This window comes from Castor canadensis, chromosome 2, assembly GCF_047511655.1.
Source record: "Castor canadensis chromosome 2, mCasCan1.hap1v2, whole genome shotgun sequence".
In the NCBI taxonomy this organism is placed as follows: domain Eukaryota; kingdom Metazoa; phylum Chordata; class Mammalia; order Rodentia; family Castoridae; genus Castor; species Castor canadensis.
In genome coordinates, this window is record NC_133387.1 from 135,180,935 (window position 1) to 135,200,248 (window position 19,314).

At 45.3% G+C, this 19,314-nt stretch overlaps 1 protein-coding gene across 1 annotated transcript in view; it reads left to right on the plus strand.

Annotated features, from left to right (window-relative positions):
- Positions 1–15,394, plus strand: part of Sord (sorbitol dehydrogenase) — a 30,914-nt gene extending 15,520 nt beyond the window's left edge. The window contains exons 4-9 of the mRNA XM_020173506.2: positions 3,044–3,203; positions 7,115–7,233; positions 8,477–8,542; positions 9,585–9,760; positions 12,987–13,108; positions 13,994–15,394. Coding sequence (XP_020029095.1) covers positions 3,044–3,203; positions 7,115–7,233; positions 8,477–8,542; positions 9,585–9,760; positions 12,987–13,108; positions 13,994–14,159 — 809 coding nt within the window. The 3' untranslated portion in view covers positions 14,160–15,394. The remainder of the gene's footprint in view (positions 1–3,043; positions 3,204–7,114; positions 7,234–8,476; positions 8,543–9,584; positions 9,761–12,986; positions 13,109–13,993) is intronic.
- The last annotated feature ends 3,920 nt before the right edge of the window (positions 15,395–19,314 follow it).

Here is a 19,314-nt window from a genome sequence, read left to right on the forward strand (position 1 = left end):
TGCATTCAGGGCAGTGGAGGAGAATGCAGAGAGTTATAGGCTTGTCTTATCTAGACCCAGGATCCTTTGAGAAAGGGACAATTTATCTACTACCTGAAGGCAAGTGAGAAATAATCCAGGTAGAGAAATAAAGTGAGAAATAAAGGGGTAGAGAAAATGTGCCAGGCACAGAAGTCACAACATAACCTCAATAGATTGGCTTAATTTGTTCTCTCAGAGAGAGGAATTCTCAGTGTGGCAGCCTATATTTTTCCCTGACACAATGAATTAAATCTAAGCTGACACAATGAATTAAATCCAAGCTGACAGAGTGAATTAAATCCAAGCTGTCTCCACATAGCTGGCTGTTGGCTTTAACTTTTCTTTGCTAATGTGGCCACTGTAGGGCCTGGAGATGATGTCAGACTATTTGAAAGAAGGTAGGGGTTGGCAGGAGGTGCCGTCTTGTGATAGTCATAAAACTCTCTTCATCTGGCCACATGGAGAGGGCTTGGCAAGCTCAGAAGATGTTAAATATGTGTTTAATTTGGGATTAAGTCTGTACCTCCATTCATCATTAGTGGAAGCTGGGAAAGCTCCCATAGTGTTATAGGGGGATCCCAAAGTCAAAGGTTTGTAGCTTCCAACAACCACTGATGATTGGGTCTTACTTGTGGAACCAGGTCTCTAAATATAACTTACAACATGGAGTGGGGTTCTCTAAATGTAAATTCTAACAAATGCTTAATCAGTATCTATTATGTGTTGGGTCTTGTGCCAGATGCTTTAAGAAAAAATAGCCAGGCATGGTGGCATATGGGAGGTAGTGGCAGGAGGGTTGTGAATTTGAGGCCTGCTGGAGCAAAGTTATCAATACCCTGTCTCAAAAACAAAATAAAAACAGAAACGAGTAGGGGCCTAGTTCAAGTGGTAGAATGCTTGCCTAGAGAGCATGAGGCCCTGGGCTCAATCCCTAGTACTGCCCCAAAAAAGAAAAGATAGGATCCCTGGATGCTTGGATTTATTTAGACATTAGGATCTTGATCAACACTAGCAATTAGAGAATAAGATTCAAGACTCTGTACATGTTCTCAAGTATAGAAAGTGCATTTGTTTTGAGCAGAAGTGGCTAAGGAAGTTGCATGGAAGGAGATAGGTATTGGTGTTGAACGTGTGACAGTAATAATAGGAAGAAGACTTGTATTTATTGACTTGCTACTCATTAGCTTCCACGTTAAAACTTTATAATTATTGGTAATTGTTTATTTCATTCTTGAAACAGCTTTATGAGATAGGCGTTATTATCCTCATTGATAGATGACGACATTGGAGCCTGGTTTTTGTCCAGGGTCACAAACTGCTTAGTCTCAGCTGGAATGCCCACCCTGTTCTTTCTGGTCTAGAGCAGGTGCTTAGAACCACTGGGCTGCCCAGCATCTTTAGATTTGAGGAAGGTCTTGTGTTTGAGGTAGTAAAGAGGTCAAGCTAACATTCTGTCTAATTAAGGGGGACAGATTACATTCTGGCTGGTTAAGAGAGATGAACTAAGATTATAGAGGCTATGGTAACATATGGGTTGCTTATCCATCTGTACTTCTCAGGGCAGATGTTCTGTTTGGGGAGTTAGTAGAGTTGGTAAAAGTGCAGTCTTTACTAAGCCACTCTTTAAAAAATACTGTACAACTGTACATTGTATTATTATAATGTAATAATGATTAGAAGATAAAACTAAATAGTATAAAACTCCACCTGATTATGAAAGATCTTAAATGTCAAGTTGAAGATATCATCCTTAATGGTAGAAGGATAATTTGCATAAAGGTCATTAGTAGCAGAGAAGGCAGAGAAGATAGAAGAGAGAGACATACTGGGGAAGAAACACATTTTGGTGGTCATAGACATTTCTGCAGGTACTTTGATTATATAGAATTCAATTTGGGGGACTGGAGGTGTGGCTCAAGCAGTGGAGTACCTGCCTAGCAAGTGTGAGACTGGGTGTGGTGGTGCATGCTTATAACCTTAGCACTTGGGAGGCTGAAGCAAGAGGATCTCAAGTTCCAGGCCAGTCTAAGCTACACAGCAAGTTCCCAGATGAAAAAAAAAAAAGCAACAACAAACAAATAAACAAGAAGATGGGTTGATGGCTGGAGCAGAGGAGAGATGGAGAGGTGGGTAAGGAGATGTAGTGAACATAGCTACATGCTCCTTGAGGAGTCAAGGTGGAGGGTGTCTGGGTGTTCACTGTAAAATTCTTTGAACTTTGACATATGTCTGAAATTTTTCATAAAAAAAGGAGGAAAAAAGCAATTAGAGAGCGATTCTTGGGCTGGGTTTCCAAGCAGGGTAGTAAGACATAGATTACAGTTCCTTTCACAATCCTGCAGTGTTACTCTCCACTGTACTCTACAGGTCCTTGTCTTTTGCAGTTCTGCTAACCAAAATCAGTTAACTCCTAGTTCTTTATTTGTTTGTCTACCTTTGATGATACTAGAGTTTGAATGCAGGGCCTCATGCTTGCTAGGCAGGCACTCTACCACTTGAACCACTCCACCAGCCCCCAACTCCTAGTTGTTGTCAGAACATAAAATCAGGTGATAATTACAGCTCTTATGTTTGTAAAGGCCTTGCCTCATATTTTCAAAATAAGTGAAGAAAAAATATCTGCACACCCCATGCACTAGATATTCCTTTTGCAGCAGTTTGAGATGGGAGCCATCCTGGTTTCCCAAGAATAGTAATAGCTGTGGAGGTGCAGGGACAGGTTGGCTTTTTGCAAGGGCAGGCCAAACCAGTCTGTGGAGAAGTAGGCTGGCCCTTTTCTCCCAACTGTGTCTTTGCTGCACCCTTTTGTTCCCTTTCAGAAGCTCTAATGGGCTGGACTTGCTTAAGGAACTGTGGGTCCTTAGGGAGAAGCGTGGTTCATTAGGCTTGCTTCTCCCATCTGGCACCATGCCTTCACAACATCTCTGCCTCTGCTCTTGTTTTCAAAGGTTGGAAAATTGATCCAGGCCCAGGCTCAGCTTCTGTTGTTGGACACAGCATCGTCTTTTTTTTTCCTCCACAGGTGATCGTGTTGCCATTGAGCCTGGTTATCCCCGAGAAACAGATGAATTCTGCAAGATTGGCCGATACAATCTGACACCATCTATTTTCTTCTGTGCCACACCCCCGGATGATGGGAATCTTTGCCGGTTCTATAAGCACAATGCTGACTTCTGCTACAAGTTAGTGCCCGTGGCCTACCTGTACTTGCTGGGACATCTTTCCCTCTGGTGTATTTATTTATTGTGTGTGTGTGTGAGAGAGATCTAATTCCCTATGGTGAGTTCTTTATTATCTTTATCCTATAATTCTAAACATGAGGCATTCCCCTGGTAGGGATGGTATTGAGAAAGGGTAGCCTCACTGGAGCTAAGATTGATTAAAAAATGGGTGATTTTAATCTTTCAGTTTAACTTCCCATCACCTGGAACAACAGTAGAAAATTGTTGTTTCAGCCATACTGGAGAGAACTTATGGTTCATTCTCCATTTTGGTTTCCACTGCAAAGGAAAAGCCAATTACAGTAAGTAAGGGAAAAGGAAACTATAACGATAACCTTGACAACAATAAACAATAAGAGCAACAACTGGTATTTGCTGAGGAGGCATAGCGTGGTGCTGGGCCATGAGTCTTAGCATGCGGGGTCCACTTTCTTTGTGAGTGACTTTAGGGGGGATTTAGCTTCCTCTGTTTTGTTTAATCACCTAGAAGATTAAATTAGATGTAAAAATCATGCTTATTATTCTTACTCTATACCTGCCCTTGTATATAATAACTGCTTTGTGTGCCTCGTAATGGTGAGCTGGGCACCATTATTGTAGCTTTGTGAAAGGGTTAATGGAAGCTAATGAACTCCAGCACAGAGTAGAGCCTTCAATCCTATCCCAAGTCTTTGCTGAAGCAGTCTTGGGTTGAGAGGCTGTGTCCGAGAGAAGCAAAGGGCTGCATATTGCACGTGCGGCCCCCTCCATGGAGCGCTGGGGTGTTGGAGTGTGGCTTCCTCTCTGAACCAACCCAAGCGTGGTTTCCTTCCAGCCTAGCCTAACCCTAGTGGTGGTCTCAGCTGGTATGGGGCTTGTCTGGTGGAGGCTAGGAGCCAGTTTACGAGCCTTGAGAGGAGTCATAGGCCAGAGACTTTGTGGTGAGTTTAAGTCAACACCTGAGTCTGCTCTAGAAGAAAGCAGGTTGTGTGGGCTGAGGCCACCTTTTAGCAAGTGCTTCCTGGATCAGCCCATCTTTTTCTGGTCCCTTTCCAAGTCAAGGCGCAAGCAACATTTTCATGGAAGGCAGAACATAGTGGTAAAGCTCAGGACTACCCACTCATCTGTGGTTTACTCACTAACTCCTTGACCAAGTTCCTTGTTTATAGCCTCAATATCCTGGCTTGTGAAGTCATAGCACCTCTTTCACAGAAGAATTGATGAGAATCAATGAGACAGTGTACCAAGTACTCAGTATGAATCTGAGTACATAGACCAGGCACATAGAGACCAGGTGTTCAATAAATGGTACTAAGAGATGTCTTAGCCATGGTCTTGTAGTCTGGAGGATGGAAGTCCAGAATTAGGTTTGAGAGGGAATCTCGTACTGGGAATGGGAGTGGGGTGGTTTGTATACAGTGGTATGTGGGGTAGTGCACTGTTGGCAATGACTAAGGGAGAGCTACAGAGAGTCTCTGTAATTCTCAGCTTTCCTCTCCTCCAGGAATACTTTCTGCCTCTGTCCCCAGTTATAGCCCTGGGCCCTAGCCTTCCTCTCTGATTTCTGTTTGAGAGGATTTATTCCTACCCTACCACTGCCTTTTTATTTCCCTAACCTCTTGTCTTCTATCTTCCTGCTTCCCCCTGGCTTGTTGGTCATCCTTTACCCACTTTGTCTGTTTCCTGAACTCTGTTGTAAAAACCACCAAGTTGATTTGTTGAACTGTGGTGTTCATAAAGTTTGAAAGGTCAGGGCTGGAAACATGAGTCCTCTCATGTCCATTCTCTGTCAGCCCCCACTGGACAGGGTTAGGGAGGGAAGGCCTTGTGATCTTCCCCTGGTCAGTGGCTGAGGGACCAGCTCCAGGAGCCTCGTCCAGTCCATGCTTCTGTCTCTAAGGCAGGAGGCTTGCTCACACAGTTGGCTGTGTTTGATCAGTTGTGAGGAGGCAACACCTGCCTGATGGCTGGAATACTCAACCAGGTAACAGTCCTCCCTCACCTCTTCCCATCCCAATCCTATTTCTCTTTGGTGTTCTGATTCCAAGGAGTTAGAGGAGGGTGAAGAGGCACTCAGCTTAGAGCCATTAGAGCCCTGTGGGAGGCTGGATGTGAAGGGCAGGCTGCTGTGTCTAGAGCCTGTAGTGGAGGTTCTTGAGAGAGTTTGGGTATCTTCATTATTTCATTTTAAGCCTTTTCTCCTTATATGGAATTGATGCCTATAGGGTGAGTCTGGTGTGGGTTGGAGTGGAGAAGATGACGTGAGAGAAGCTGAGGGAAGGGGAGGCTGTTGACCACAGGCTTGCAATTTACTTTGTTGAGGATTGGGAACAGTGACAGGATGACCAGGAGGATGAGCACAAGATTTGGCTGCCATGTTTCTTTCTTTGTGGAAAGTTTTTGTGTTCCTGCATGCGCAGGTTTGGAGGATACTAGGTAAATACTGGATAACAAGGATCTAGCAGAATTTAGATATTAGCCACAGAGCTGCTTGTACCAAGAGGCAGCTGATATGGGTCAGGCAGAGGATATGGAATCAGGACATACTGATTCAAGTCTTGCCTGGAACCAGCCTTGTAACCTTAGGCCAGCTTCAATTTCCTATTCTGTAGAATAAAGGCAAAAGTGAAGCCTGTCCTGCCTGCCTGACAGGGTTATCCTGAGGATTAGATGAGATAATGGGTGAGAAAGCTGCCTAACCTGTAAAACCTTTACTGTCATCATCTGTGGGATTGTGGACAGGGTTGAGATGCCAGTGGACTCAGAAGTGAAAACCAAGAACCCAGTGGTGAAAGTGACACAGCATTTATTGGCTTTGTAGAACAAATCCTGTTCCCTTCTTAACCAGTTCTGGGGCAGCCAGGCGACTGCTGTCCCCAGATGTGGTTTTTCTGGAACATATAATCTAGGGACAAATAACAGAGTGGTGCCTGCTGTTAAACCTCTGTTCTGCAAAGATGCTGATAATCAGGATTGTTTGCTAAAGTGAAATCAGAAATGCTGTCAGTTTGAGAAGCTGATGAGATGCTGGAATGTGGTTATGTTAACCCCTTGTTAAATGAACTATTTTTTTATTTATTGGCAGTTCTGGGGTTTGAACCCTGGGTCTCCTGCTTGCTAGGCAGGCACTCTACCACTTGAGCCACTCCACCAGCCCTTTTATGTGATGAGTTTTTTTCAAGATAGGGTCTTGTGAACTATTTGGCTGGACGGGCTTTGAACCACGATCCTCCTGATCTCTGCCTCCTGAGTTGCTAGGATTACAGGCATGCACCATGGTGCCTGGCCAAACTTTATTAATGACAACCACACTCTACCTTCACTTGGATAGTACGTTAAAGAAAATATAACATGGATTAGGGATGTAGCTTAGTGGTAGAGTTGTCTTACCTAGCATGCACAAAACCACAGAAACAAAATGCTCCAGAAAACATATGGGAAACAAACAACAGACTGATTTCCCCTGTTAAATCACTGTTCTGCAAAGTTGATGATAGTCAAGAAAATATAATGTGTTCACTGAACTCTGAAGTGATTTCTCCATTTCATAAGTGCCAGTGTGGCCTGGGTCCTGGAATCAGTCACATCTGGCTTCTAATTTGAACCCTGTGAGCCCCTCATTAGCTTTGAACCTTTGGGGCAAGCCATTTAACCCTCAAAGCCTCAGTTTCCTCATCTGTAAAATGGGAATAATAGTACCTACCACAGAGCTGTTCCAAGATTGGCATGAGCAAATGTGTGTAAAGTGCTTGGCACATTGTGCTACAGTAAATAAATGCTGAGTAAATGTTAGCTATTATTGTTGTTATAGTAACCTTGGGTATGTACATATCATACTATTGTTAGCGTAGTTAAGCCGAGGATCTAATTGTGCATGTTGGATGACTCCTTAGGCTTCCTGATGGTGTCACCTTTGAGGAAGGGGCCTTGATTGAGCCACTCTCTGTTGGAATCTATGCCTGCCGGCGAGGAGGAATCTCTTTAGGGAACAAGGTCCTTGTTTGTGGAGCTGGTAAGAAACAGAAGGCACCCTGGTTATGGGCTTACTGACTGGGAATGTGGAAACCCCTTGCCCATCTCGTTCCTCCTCCAAGGGCTGGGATTGGTTCCAGAAACTTTCTGGGTAGGGGAGGATTACACTGTCTCATTCCCTCAATGACCAGCACTTTACTAAATAAAATGAAGTGTCTACAGACATGATAGTAACTATGTTAGATTTCTTAGGCAACGCAACCCTTTTATTCACTTTGAGAATGAATCTTGTGATTATTTTTGAACCATTCACAGAAACTAGGGGAATATTTTTTGGTAGTAAGGGGAAGGGTAACTTTTGGAACTTTCAAATCACACCAGAAAACTCACATGAATAAAGAAGAACCTGTTCTCAGCCAGGGTGGGATATGGAGTCCAGATCACCACGTACCAGCACGTACCAGGTAGCTGCCTTGTCTTATTGCCTGCCTCCAGCCACTGGGAACATGCCCTAGTGGCCTCAGTCCCAACCATTCTAGGCTTTTAGTTACTGGTGGTCTGATGGGGACATCAGCCTGAGAGAGCCACTATTAATATTTTGGTTTAAAATAATTTAATTTTTATTTTTGTTCTAGTTTTTGTTTTCTGAGACTGTGGTTCATTATGTAGCCCAACTTTCAATCCTCATGCCTCAGCTTCCCGAGTGCTGGTATCATACGTGTGGGTCACCACACCTACTCTGTTTTTAACAAATCAATATTCTGTGAACATTTTCCCATGTCAATAGATACAGAGTTAGGGATAATTTTTAATAGTTGTATAGTACTCCCACTGTAGTGTATTTGACTAATCACCCTTTGTTGGAGTGATTAGTTATTATTTTCCAGTGTTTTGCTTCCTGGGGGAGATGTACGAAGTTGTTTTCAAGGGGTGTTTATAAAAAGTAAACTCAAATGATACTCTTCATTGCTCCATTGTTTGGGTCTGACTTTTCTATGGAAACCAGTGTCTTCCAACATACAGATACTTGGGGAAACAGGTGATCCTGGGTTAGTTCTAGCTCTGAGGTATGAGAGGATAAAAGAGAACCTAGAATGAGGTGCATGTTTCATGTAGAAAACAAGTCTTCATCCATTCATTCATGCCTGTATCCATGAAAAGTTGTCAAGTGCTGGAATAAATGCTAGTGACACAGAAGATACAGTCTCTGTGTGTAGTTTAGATAAGAGGAAGAACTGATATTTAATAATACACAAATATCTCTCATTTTCTGTTTTGTTTAGGGCCAATTGGGCTGGTCAGTTTGCTTGTGGCCAAGGCAATGGGAGCAGCTCAAGTAGTGGTGACTGGTAAGAAGGTTTTCTTCTTTTAAAATCTTGGTGGGGGTGGGTGGAACAGCTGGGCTTACAATTTAGGGCAGAAGCATGATACCCATTCTCTTCCAGTAAATAGTCTGTTTACTGTTGTTGTAACAAAATACCTGAGGCTGGTCATTATTAAAGAAAAGAGGTTTATTTACCTCACTGTTTCAGAAGCTAAAAGTCCAGGATTGGGTAGCCCCATTGGTTTGGCCATTAGTGAGGGCCCCCATAGCAAATGGCAGGAGCAAGTGCAGAAGAGATTACATGTCAAAAAAGGAAGCCAGAGAAATTCATATTCACCACTCTCAGGAACACTAACTCACTCTTCAAGACCGGCATTAATCCCTTCCATGAGCAGCATTCCCAATGACTACCACACTAGAAACCACACCTCCAACACATGAGCCTGTAGGGGACAAACCACAGTTCTTCCTAAGGTACTGGGTTCTTAAAGGGGCTCCACTCCTTTCTCTTGGGTTCTAGGGCTGAGGAGCCCACCCAGGGATGACAATTCAGGGCTCAAGATGAAACTCTTTTGTGAAGGGAGGGGTGTTAGCCCTGGGGAAGAGGATGTGACTCTTTATGTGTGGACTTCATACTCCTTAGTCCTGAGAGGAGGCTCAGCCCTTAGTCTGTTTGTCTAAGCATAGGAGGCAAATAGGGTGTATTTGTGAGTGTGTATGGAGTTGGTGGAGTGTCTCATATATTATAAATGTGTGTGGGGGGGATGTATATAAGAAGTTTGGAAGTGTGCAATGATGTAGAGCTGTGTGGAGTGTATGGGGCTCTGTGGAGATGTAGAAGGGTGTCAGTATGTGTTTTGTGTGAGGAAAGGGTCTATGGACATGTGTATGTGTAGCCATGTGGAGTGAGGCAGTGTGTAAGGGTGCAGAGAGGGTGTGCTGGGCTCAGCAGCAGCCCCCTACCACACTGGAACTTTGTTGCCATCAGATCTTGCACCTCCATTTTATTTTCTTCCTAATCAGTCATCTGGTTTCTCAGTTTGAAAGAAACTTTTGCTCACTTTTAGATCTATCTGCACCTCGGTTGTCCAAAGCCAAGGAAGTCGGAGCTGATTTCATTCTCCAGATCGCTAAGGAGAGCCCTAAGGAAGTTGCCAGTAAAGTGGAGGAGCTGTTGGGGTGCAAGCCAGATGTCACCATCGAGTGCACAGGGGTGGAGTCCTCGGTCCAAACAGGCATCTATGTGAGTGGGCTGCAAGCAGCTTCTGGGAATCATTGTAGGAAAGTGAAGGGAGCAGAAGTCAGGAACCTGACATCAAACTTTTCCTCCAACTTGCTGAATTAGTTAATCTCTTGGCATTTTGTTTTCTTCTGTCTGCAGTGGGGATTGTTAACACTTACTTTACATCCTCATTGAGTCAGGATGAGGTCCAAACACAAAAACAGATAACAAGGACCTTGAAAAATGTTGAGTGACTCACAACTTTAGGATGGAGTTGCCTTCAAGATAATTCTTCTGTGATTGTAAGAACAGGACTCTTGGTGAAACTGTTGGCAGGAGGAACAGGGAACCATGCCTTAGATGAGTGGGAAATCCCTATATTGTTTTATTGAGAATAACTCATCTTTGAGTCATTGATACAAAGCAACAGCCATTAATTCAGTTAGTCACAAAGGTGAAGTGATTTTTCAGGGCCAAAGCTGGCTATTGTTGTGCTGTTTCCCAGAAATAGGAACAGATAAGCTCCCCATGCCTGATTTGCCCCTCAAGGTCCCACCCCATTAGCAATTTATGGGAAATGGGCAAGTTGTTGAGGAGCAGGGAGGGAGTAGCATTAACAGATCAAAGTACGAGGAAAAGAGAGGGAAAAGCATAGCTTCTAGGAATTCCAGGCCCTCTGCTGGGTACTTTGTAGACTTGATACCTAATCTGCACAATAGCCCAGAAGATCAGTTAACATTTTATGTTGAGAGTTATGTTGGTGACTTAGCTTCAAACTTACAACTATAAGTGAGCTGTACGTGACCTGAGTCCAGGTCAAGCCCCACTCTGCCTAGCCTCCATGCCTGAGCTTTCCCCACTCTGTGCTGCTTTGAAAAGGAAGAGAAGGAGTAGAGGAGGAACTGTGTGCTAGGATGGGAAGGGCTGGGCTGGGAAGGGCAGCTGACAAAGGACTCCAGACCCTGACCCCCCTCTCCAGACTGCTTCCCCACAGCAGCTTGGGCCTCTACCTTCCGTCTGAGTCACAGCTGGTTCACGTGCAGGGCACTTTGCAGCACGTGAGGTATTCTGAGAAGGCTCCAGCTGTGGCACACCCTCGGGCTGGAACTGTGATAGAGACTCAGACTGGTAGAGACTCACCTTCAGACTTTGGCACTCCTATCAAAATGCCCATTGGCACTGGAGACAGAGGAAGTGGTAGGAAGGGAGGAGCAGATGCAAAGAGAAACCAAAATTCATAGGAATGGTGAGTCTGTGTGTGATAGGTCTACCTGTAACATGTCTTGGGTACCTGCTGGGTGCCAGGCTCTATGTTAGGTACTTTGAGGGCTATGATAGCAGGGAAGGTGTACCTACTGTCTTCATTAGAGCACTGGCAGACCAGTGCTCCACAAAGAGGCAGTAGAACCTGCGTGACTTAAAGGACCTGGCTTTCCTTCCTCTTCTGCCCTGCCATAGTACATTTGGGAACAGATGTCATTTCCAGTTGTTGAGGATTGAAACCCAGTTGGCAGGCTACCTGAAGGTGAACATGACCCAAGGACCTCACCAGGCCTGAAGTAGTATCTCTCTTGATGTATCAAGTGGAGTTACCATGCCATAGCATGCTCGGCCCCTTGCCTAAGTCAAGCAATGGCACCAAAGATGGGTATATTTGACTGTCACCTTCCTACCCAGTGGTGTCTGGATGGTGTTTGTGAGGAGACATGGTATACACCTTGAGGTAGAATTGGTGTCACTTCCTTGGTAAATCAATTATAGTCACAGTGGTCAGGTAGTAGAAGAATTTTTTTGGCCTGCGATCAGCAAATTGCCAGCCACCTGGCAGCTTGGAATCGCCATTTGGTGCTATCCTCCTTATCACCAGGGAGAGCAACTGCTGATGGGGAAATAACTTTTCCTGGAAATTTTCTCAATCAAGAGTTTTCTGTGGCTCATCTCACCACTTTGACCCCTCACTCCCATTTTTTCCAATGTGGACAGCAGCATTTTACCATTGCATATAGGCTCTCGATGGTTTGTGAGTGACTCTGCACTTCAATAAAAATATAAAGCAGCTGGGTGCCAGAGGCTCACGCCTGTAAGCCTAGCTACTCAGGAGGCAGAGATCAGGAGGATGGTGATTCAAAGCCAGCCCCAGGGAATTGTTTGTGAGACCCTATCTCAAAAAAAAAAAAAATTGGGAAAAAAGGTGCTGGTGGGGTGGCTCAAGTGATAGAACACCTGCCTAGCAAGTGTGAGGCCCTGAGTTCAAGCCCCAGTGCCACCAAATAAATAAAAAAACAAAGCATCTAAACATTGAGCACAGCTGCCATGATTGTTACATACCAGACACTGGCCAAGAGGGCAAACCTAGGGTCCTGCAACTCAGAAGCCACAACACTGGGAGTCACCACTGTGGTGCTCTAGTCCTGAGTCTGCCTCTTGCTTCTGTCACTTTGGGCTTCTTTCCATGGCATATCCCTCAGAGAGAGGCGCTGCACTGTGGGCCTTTTTGTAACTCCACTGTTTAAAGCTTAGAATGGTCCTGGAAAGTGCTTGCTGCCACTTCTATCTACAATGAAAACTTAACATGAATGCGTTGTCCATTTTCCTATGTCTCACAGCATCGAGTAGTGATCCCCCAGGAAACTCTTGAGCCAGCACAATACTTACATGGAGTTACATGGAAATTGTCAGGAGAAATTCTGCCACCTCTGACCCATTCCAAGATGTGGGCGGATCACTAGAGTCTGTAACTCCAGGCTCTTAGCAGAGCATCAGTCTTTCAGATAAATACTCAAGGAAGACGAAATCTATTATGGCTGATACCAATGGGATGAACACCTCTAGAACAAAATGTTGGCCTGCATGTATGAAGCCATTTTTAAACCACAGAATTCCAGTAGCCCATCTGTATGGTAGTTGTGGTTTTCTTGCTGCTGGTGAGCTCAGAGGATGGCTCCCTAGGGGTCTGGTGAAAGTCCTGCCTTGTGGAGGGGCACTCTGGAGGGAGAAATCCGTGCTGAGACAGGGAAGTGACCGACACTAATATCTAGTACTGAACTCTTAAAGCTTCGGAAGGTATTCCCACTGTGCCTGGTTCTCCATCTGTTGCTCAGTTGAATTTGACATATTGAAGGTTTCAGCAAGAGAATTATATTCTCTGAAACTTTTGGATACTCGCCTGATGCAATCAGAAGACATTTGGGTGGGAAGTCCATGTTTTCTTATTTTCTGAGTTTTCCCATTTTTACTTTTTCTTTAGGCTACTGCTTCTGGTGGAACACTGGTGATCGTGGGGATGGGCTCTGAGATGATCAGTATACCCCTAGTGCATGCAGCCGCCCGGGAGGTGGATATCAAGGGCGTGTTTCGATACTGCAACACGTGAGTATGCTGTGTGTGAGCTGGGGTGGCCAGCTGCCAGCAAGACCAGGGCAGGCCCCACATGGCCTCAGAGACCAAGAGTCTCTGCCTGTTTATTCATGAGAGGCACTCCCTGACCACACTGACAGTCACACGATATGATAGGGCTCCAAGGAGAGAACATGTACTTCTTGCACAGAGGGAGGGAGAGACAGGGGGGAAATTTTGAGGCATGCTGTTACTGGGTGTCTGCCACTCATTACCCAGGCCCCCTCTTTTCCATTTCTTTTAAGTGGCCACATCTCCATTTCCTCTTTTTAGAGGGAAGAAGAGAAAGGAGGACAAAAACAAGAAATGAACTCCCTTGCCTCCCATTCCTGAGCCCCAGGACCCATTGTGGGGAAGAGAGGGTTTTATTTTACCCCACCTGCCTTCTACAGCTCTGCTTTGTCCCCTACTAGGGCTCTCTGTCTGGAACTTCCTTCCCCAACTATTTCCCTTACTCCTGCTTAAGGGTCTATAACTCCATGTCCTCAGCAAAGGACCTGTTTTCTAGTAAACTCTGCCCAGCTGAGCTGCTAATAGGTGTGACTGGATTATCCTAGGCTGCCTCCTTGAGGTTAACTGTCCTTTTCACAATGGCTTCCATAGACTACCTTATACCTTTATGCCAAAGGAATTCCAGGCTTCTTGCACATGTTGCAAAATGAGACATTTGAAAGCAGTCTCTATGCCTGCAGACTGTAAGCCATAATGTAATTTCCTCTGTCAGTGTTTTATAAATTTGGTCTTGCAGAAGCACAGTGTTGGAAATAAATATGGTCAGGCTGTTATGGTGCTTGGTATTTTGGGGGACCTGGTTCTTTCTTCCTGAAGGTTGAATGTAATGCTTATGATCTTTTACAGGTGGCCGATGGCGATTTCAATGCTTGCATCCAAGACTATGAATGTAAAACCCTTAGTCACCCACAGGTTTCCTCTGGAGAAAGCTGTGGAGGCCTTTGAAACATCCAAAAAGGGAGTGGGGTTGAAAGTCATGATCAAGTGTGACCCCAATGACCAGAATCCCTGATGTGAATTGGGCTATGCCCTCATCCCACCCTCAGCATCTCAGGGCTTAATGACTGGGCCAGGGTGGGCCTTGATGCCAAACTTTCTTTTGAATGATAAGATTAATTAATGGAATTTATTATAAGCAGAGAGCCTTGTAGAGGAGTTGGTGTACCTTAAAAATGCAAGTACGGGTTGTTTGGGGGAACTGGTACATAGAATGACCTGCTTGTGCTGAGCAAAGTCCAGCAGGTAGAGCAGAATTTGTCAGGCATGCACTGGGAGCTCCCCTTTTCCCTTCTTCTTTGGGTGGGGAGACAAATCTTGCCGTTGGTTTCCTGGTTCCTCTGTGACTGGCCAGGGAATGGGGCTGAATTATGAAGAGACAATTTCATGAAGACTTAACTGGCTCTGGGGCTGATTTTCAGGGTCTGGGATGAGGGGATGCCAGTTGTAGTTCAAAGCAGTGTTTCTAGAGTGAAGTGATAATTGGTTTGATGATAAAAAGAGAATGAGAAAAGGGATTTAACTTCCTGGGTCCAGAAACCAGGAATGAAACCAATCAAATGAATAAAACCAAGACCGCATATGAGGTCACACCATCTTGCATTCCCCAAAATGTGGAAAGAGTGAGGGCACATCTTAAGCCTGCTTGAAGATCACCCCTTCTTCAACTCCTGAGAATTCTGTCATTCCATTTACAAGGCAGATAGCCACCTTCCCAACACTCCCCAGCCCACCTGAAGCAAGGTCCTTGTTGCTAGGCAACCAGGAGATACCCATCTGAGGACAGATGCTGTCTAGCTCATTGGTCAGCCACCTGCGGGCTTGACATCCCCACCCCAAAGGATTAACATCTGCTCCTAGGCTCCCTCACTGATGATTGTTAGACAGTTACGTGCAATTCTGGTCATTGTAGACAGAAATCCCTGCTCACAACCAGTGAAGGCTCTTAGTACCTTCCTGTCTGTTGGAAGGATGTTTCTGACCTGTTTTATTTTAATCATGAGGTTTTTCTATTTAATATTTGAACCTTGATCATACCCTTTGTGACTTTGAGATGATGAATCAAGAGCAAGGATGTAGTAGCTGTGACATAACTTGGGCTGCAGCCTTTGCTCCTCACTTCAGCTGTGGGTAGAGGGTGAGTTTGATGAGACTCTGGCTGCTTAGACTTCTTATAATGGGGAAGGCCATGGCCAGTACCTGAAATTCCTCGAACTGCTTGGGACAATAAATTCTCTTGCTGGTATCTGACTCCTGCTGCCGTTTATGCCTATTTTTGGAGGAGTGGTATTAGGTTACCTGTTTCACAGAAGAAAGAATCTCAGGACTTTTGTGGGGAATGTATTTTCTTTTTTTTTAAAATGTAATTATTTTTTGTGGTACTGGGGTTTGAACTCAGGGCCTCATGCTTGCTAGGCAGGCACTCTACCACTTAAGCCACTCTGCCAGCCCTTTTGGGGACACATTTTCTGCACTAAATATAATTTCATTAACTGCTAGAAATTTACACAAATCATCTGTAATCCACACAGCGAGGCAAATACATAAGGGTTATCTTGCAGATAAGAAAACAGGGAAATATGTTGGATGCCGGTGGCTTACACCTGTAATCTTTGGTATTGGGAGGCTGAGTTCAGGAGGATCTTGGTTCAAGACCAGCCTGGGTAAATAGTTCATGAGACCCCCCCATCTCCAAAATAACCAGAGCAAAACAGATTAGAGGTGTGGCACAAGTGGTAGAATGCCTTCTTTGCAATTGCAAAGCCCTGAGTTCAAACCCCAGTTCTGGAAAAAAAAAGAAAAAATAATTTGGTCACAGCTGCATACCACTTTTCTTCTCTCGTTCAGGACAGTGACCACACACACATTCAGAAACTGTGCAGCCCAGCCCACTTGTGCTTCTTTCTTAGTCCAATTAGGGCTGGACTTAACAGCTTCTCTCAAACTCCTTCCAGCTTGATGCATGAAGTTCTTTTAGCATGGAGTAAGAAGAGTTTTTTCCCATTCTAGATGGAAGACTTCCAGTAGAAATGCCCCTAAGGAAAAGATTTCACTGTGTTAAATTCACAAGTAGCCTCCGTTCTAAGTGTAGTGGGATGGAGGGGAGGCCATTGAACCTAAAAAGGATTTGGGAACTGCAGAGGGGATAGTGAGAAAGGTAAGGCCATGAAAGACAAAGGTGTCACTTTTTTTTCACAATTGTGCTTGAACTTGATCTTTGAAGTCAGTGTCTTAGTGCCTTCATTTTCTGATCTCTCTGAAATGGGGTTCATGATGCCTGTAGAATTCAAATAGGCTGATCAAAAAAAAAAATAGTTCAGAGCTGGGCTTGGTGGTACATTCATTAGACTGAGGCAGGAACATCATGAGTTCAATGCCAGCCTGGGCTACATGGCAAGAACCTGTCTCAAAAACAACCAAATAAAAAAAAACAAAAATAGGATTCTTTCTATTTCCAAGTCCCCCTGCCACTCCCAAGCTATGGCTTCCTGTGCACCTCACTGGGACAGAGTAGCGGGAGCATGGGGGATGGGTGGGCTGAGACAACCTGGCTGCTTAGAGAGTCACTAGTGTGCTGAGAACATTACTGAGCTAATTCAGGATTCCCTCTGCATCCTTAATCCTCCTACTGCTTGGAAAGGACTACTGGAAGTCCAGGAACTCATTCCTTACCACCTCCATGAGTGCTCAGTCAATGTTGATTGATTCAGTGAATCAGTCCCGGAACCAAGAATATGAATTCCCCGCAAGCTCCCCAACCTTGGGAGGCCTGGCGGCCTCTGTATGCCCTGTTACTAGTGCCTAGCACATGTTTACTTTCAGTCAACACTGAGGACCCCACCCGGCCGGCACTCCCAGCACTTGGGTGGTGTGGGGTGTAAGTGTGGAGGCTGGGAAGAAGGACCCTACATGCAAGCTTGAGGGTTAAAGGGGGTTGCTGCCTCATGGACCCCCAAGAAGAAAGGGGTTCATTGGCCCCAGAAACTCCCTTTGGTCATCACCTTTGGTCATAGCAAATACTGGTGTGAATTCACTTCTGGACTCACTCCCTGGGTCTCTGGCTATTGCATTCAAATCTCCTTTGATCCTACCTCTCTTTTCCTGGCTCCTATTTTGCATAAAGAAGGCATGTTGGGGCATTGGTGGAGCCAGAGGTCAGGAGCAGGGGTGATAGACGGCATATATTGGATATTTGCCTTTCTTGAGAACTGTCCCTGGCTCATGATGTCAGTCTAGGTTTAAGGTAGAGGGAAAATGACAGGGAAGCAATGCATGTTTAGCCCCCTGGGCACCAGGCCAGGACTGAGGCTGGGCCTGCCTACAGATGACCAGGCCTGATCAGGACCATATCCCTGGGTGACAGGCAGGTTGCCAGCATCCCCATCCCTCTCCACACCCCAAATTCTTCAGGGACTCAGGAAGAAGCAGGATGGAGAAAGGACAGCAGTTCAGGGGCTTGGGAGGAGCTCATGTCTGGTGGGAAGTGCCTTCCAGACATCAGTAGATGTTCTCTGGCATGGCTGCTGCCATATTGACACTGTCCAGCACCACTCCCACAGCCTCTACCCCTCACTCCCAGCCTCCCTCTCAAAGCCTTGGCTGAGCTCATTCCCTGGGCACCTGAAAATGGCACAGTTTTGTGGATTATGTCAGTGCATCTCCCAACCCATAGGAGCTGCTTGGTGGGAGCAGCGTTTGTCCTCTGGGTCTCGGATCCATCTGAACTGTGAGAGGCAGCATATTTTAAAGGATTTGATGCAAGAATTCCTGGGTTTGATCTAATCCTGGGCCAGCCATTTAACTCACTGTGAATTTACCAAGTCACTCAGCTTCTGTTTTCTCCTGTGTTAACTGAATGGTTGTGCTACCCAATCTTAAGGTCTCCTCAGGCACTGATATTTTATGGTGTCTCCATTACCCAGAGAGCCTGGGGAGTAAGGATGCCTTTGGAGGTATTTATTCCTCAAGATTGAAGAGCCTTCTCCTGTTTCATTTCAAGTCCTGTGTGTGAGTGAAGTGATGGCCTCAGTGAGGGAGGCTGGCTCCTGGTGGTTGTGGGGGAGGGGTCAGCCTGTAGAAGCAGCTGCGTCCTGGGTATCACCTTGTTCTATTTCTTGGTCTCAGTCTCCCAGGTGTGCTCTTAAGGCCTGCACAGCCCAGAGATGGGCTCAGGTGGGTTGGGCTCATCACCAACTTTGCTGCTGTGGTCACTGACTGATCTTTCTATGCCCCATGAAGACTGGAGGCCGAGGCTCAGCCTAGCAGGGGAATAGGGTCCACCAGTCCATTCATTGTGAGGAGGGAGCTGTGGGAAGAAGAAGGTGGGCTTTCAGGTATAGTGAGTCTGTTCTGGGTCCAGGTCCACTGAGGCATGGTGGGGGTGCAGTACCCTTGGGCCAGCCCAGGCAAATAGTGCTGAAGCCCCATGGGCTCTACCTTAACCTCACACACTCTTATGCACTGGACCACAGGCTACCAGCCCACTTTGACCTTCCAGTGCCCGGGGCCTCTCCCATAAGCCTCTTCTTGAGAATCCCAAGAGGCACTTCAAGTCAGCTGTTTGCTGTGCTTGCATCACCCAGAGATAGCATAATCCATCATAACGGAAGTTTGTATATTGTAAGAGCAAAAACAAAGGCAGAAAAGTAAAAAAGAGAGTCAGCATAATCCACTCTCCGAGGATGTTAAGATGTTGAGGTGCCAGGTATGTTGGTACATTCCTGTAATCCCAGCACTCAGGAGGGGGAAAGCAGTAGGATTGAGCGTTCAAGGCTACCCTGGGCTATGTAGCAAGACTGTCTCGAAAAAACAAAAACGAAAATAACACAAAAGGCTATTGGAGTACTTTCTTCCAGCCCTTCCTCAGGCATCACCATATGTACAAAGCATGTTCATTTCCTCATAAACATAATGGAAACGTGCCTTACCTCCTCTTTTCATTTTCACCCATAACAAAACTTCAAAAAACAATCACAATTATTAGACAATTCCCATTATTGTACCTAACAAAATTAATTCCCTCATGTCATCTAATACCCAGTCTATCTTCCCTAATTATCTTTTTAAAAAAGAAAAAGTTTACTTTTTCATACATGGTTTGCTGGACTCAGGTCTGAATAACCTCCTTGCATGTGGTTACTGTTTCTCCTATAATAGATGATTGCTCCCCT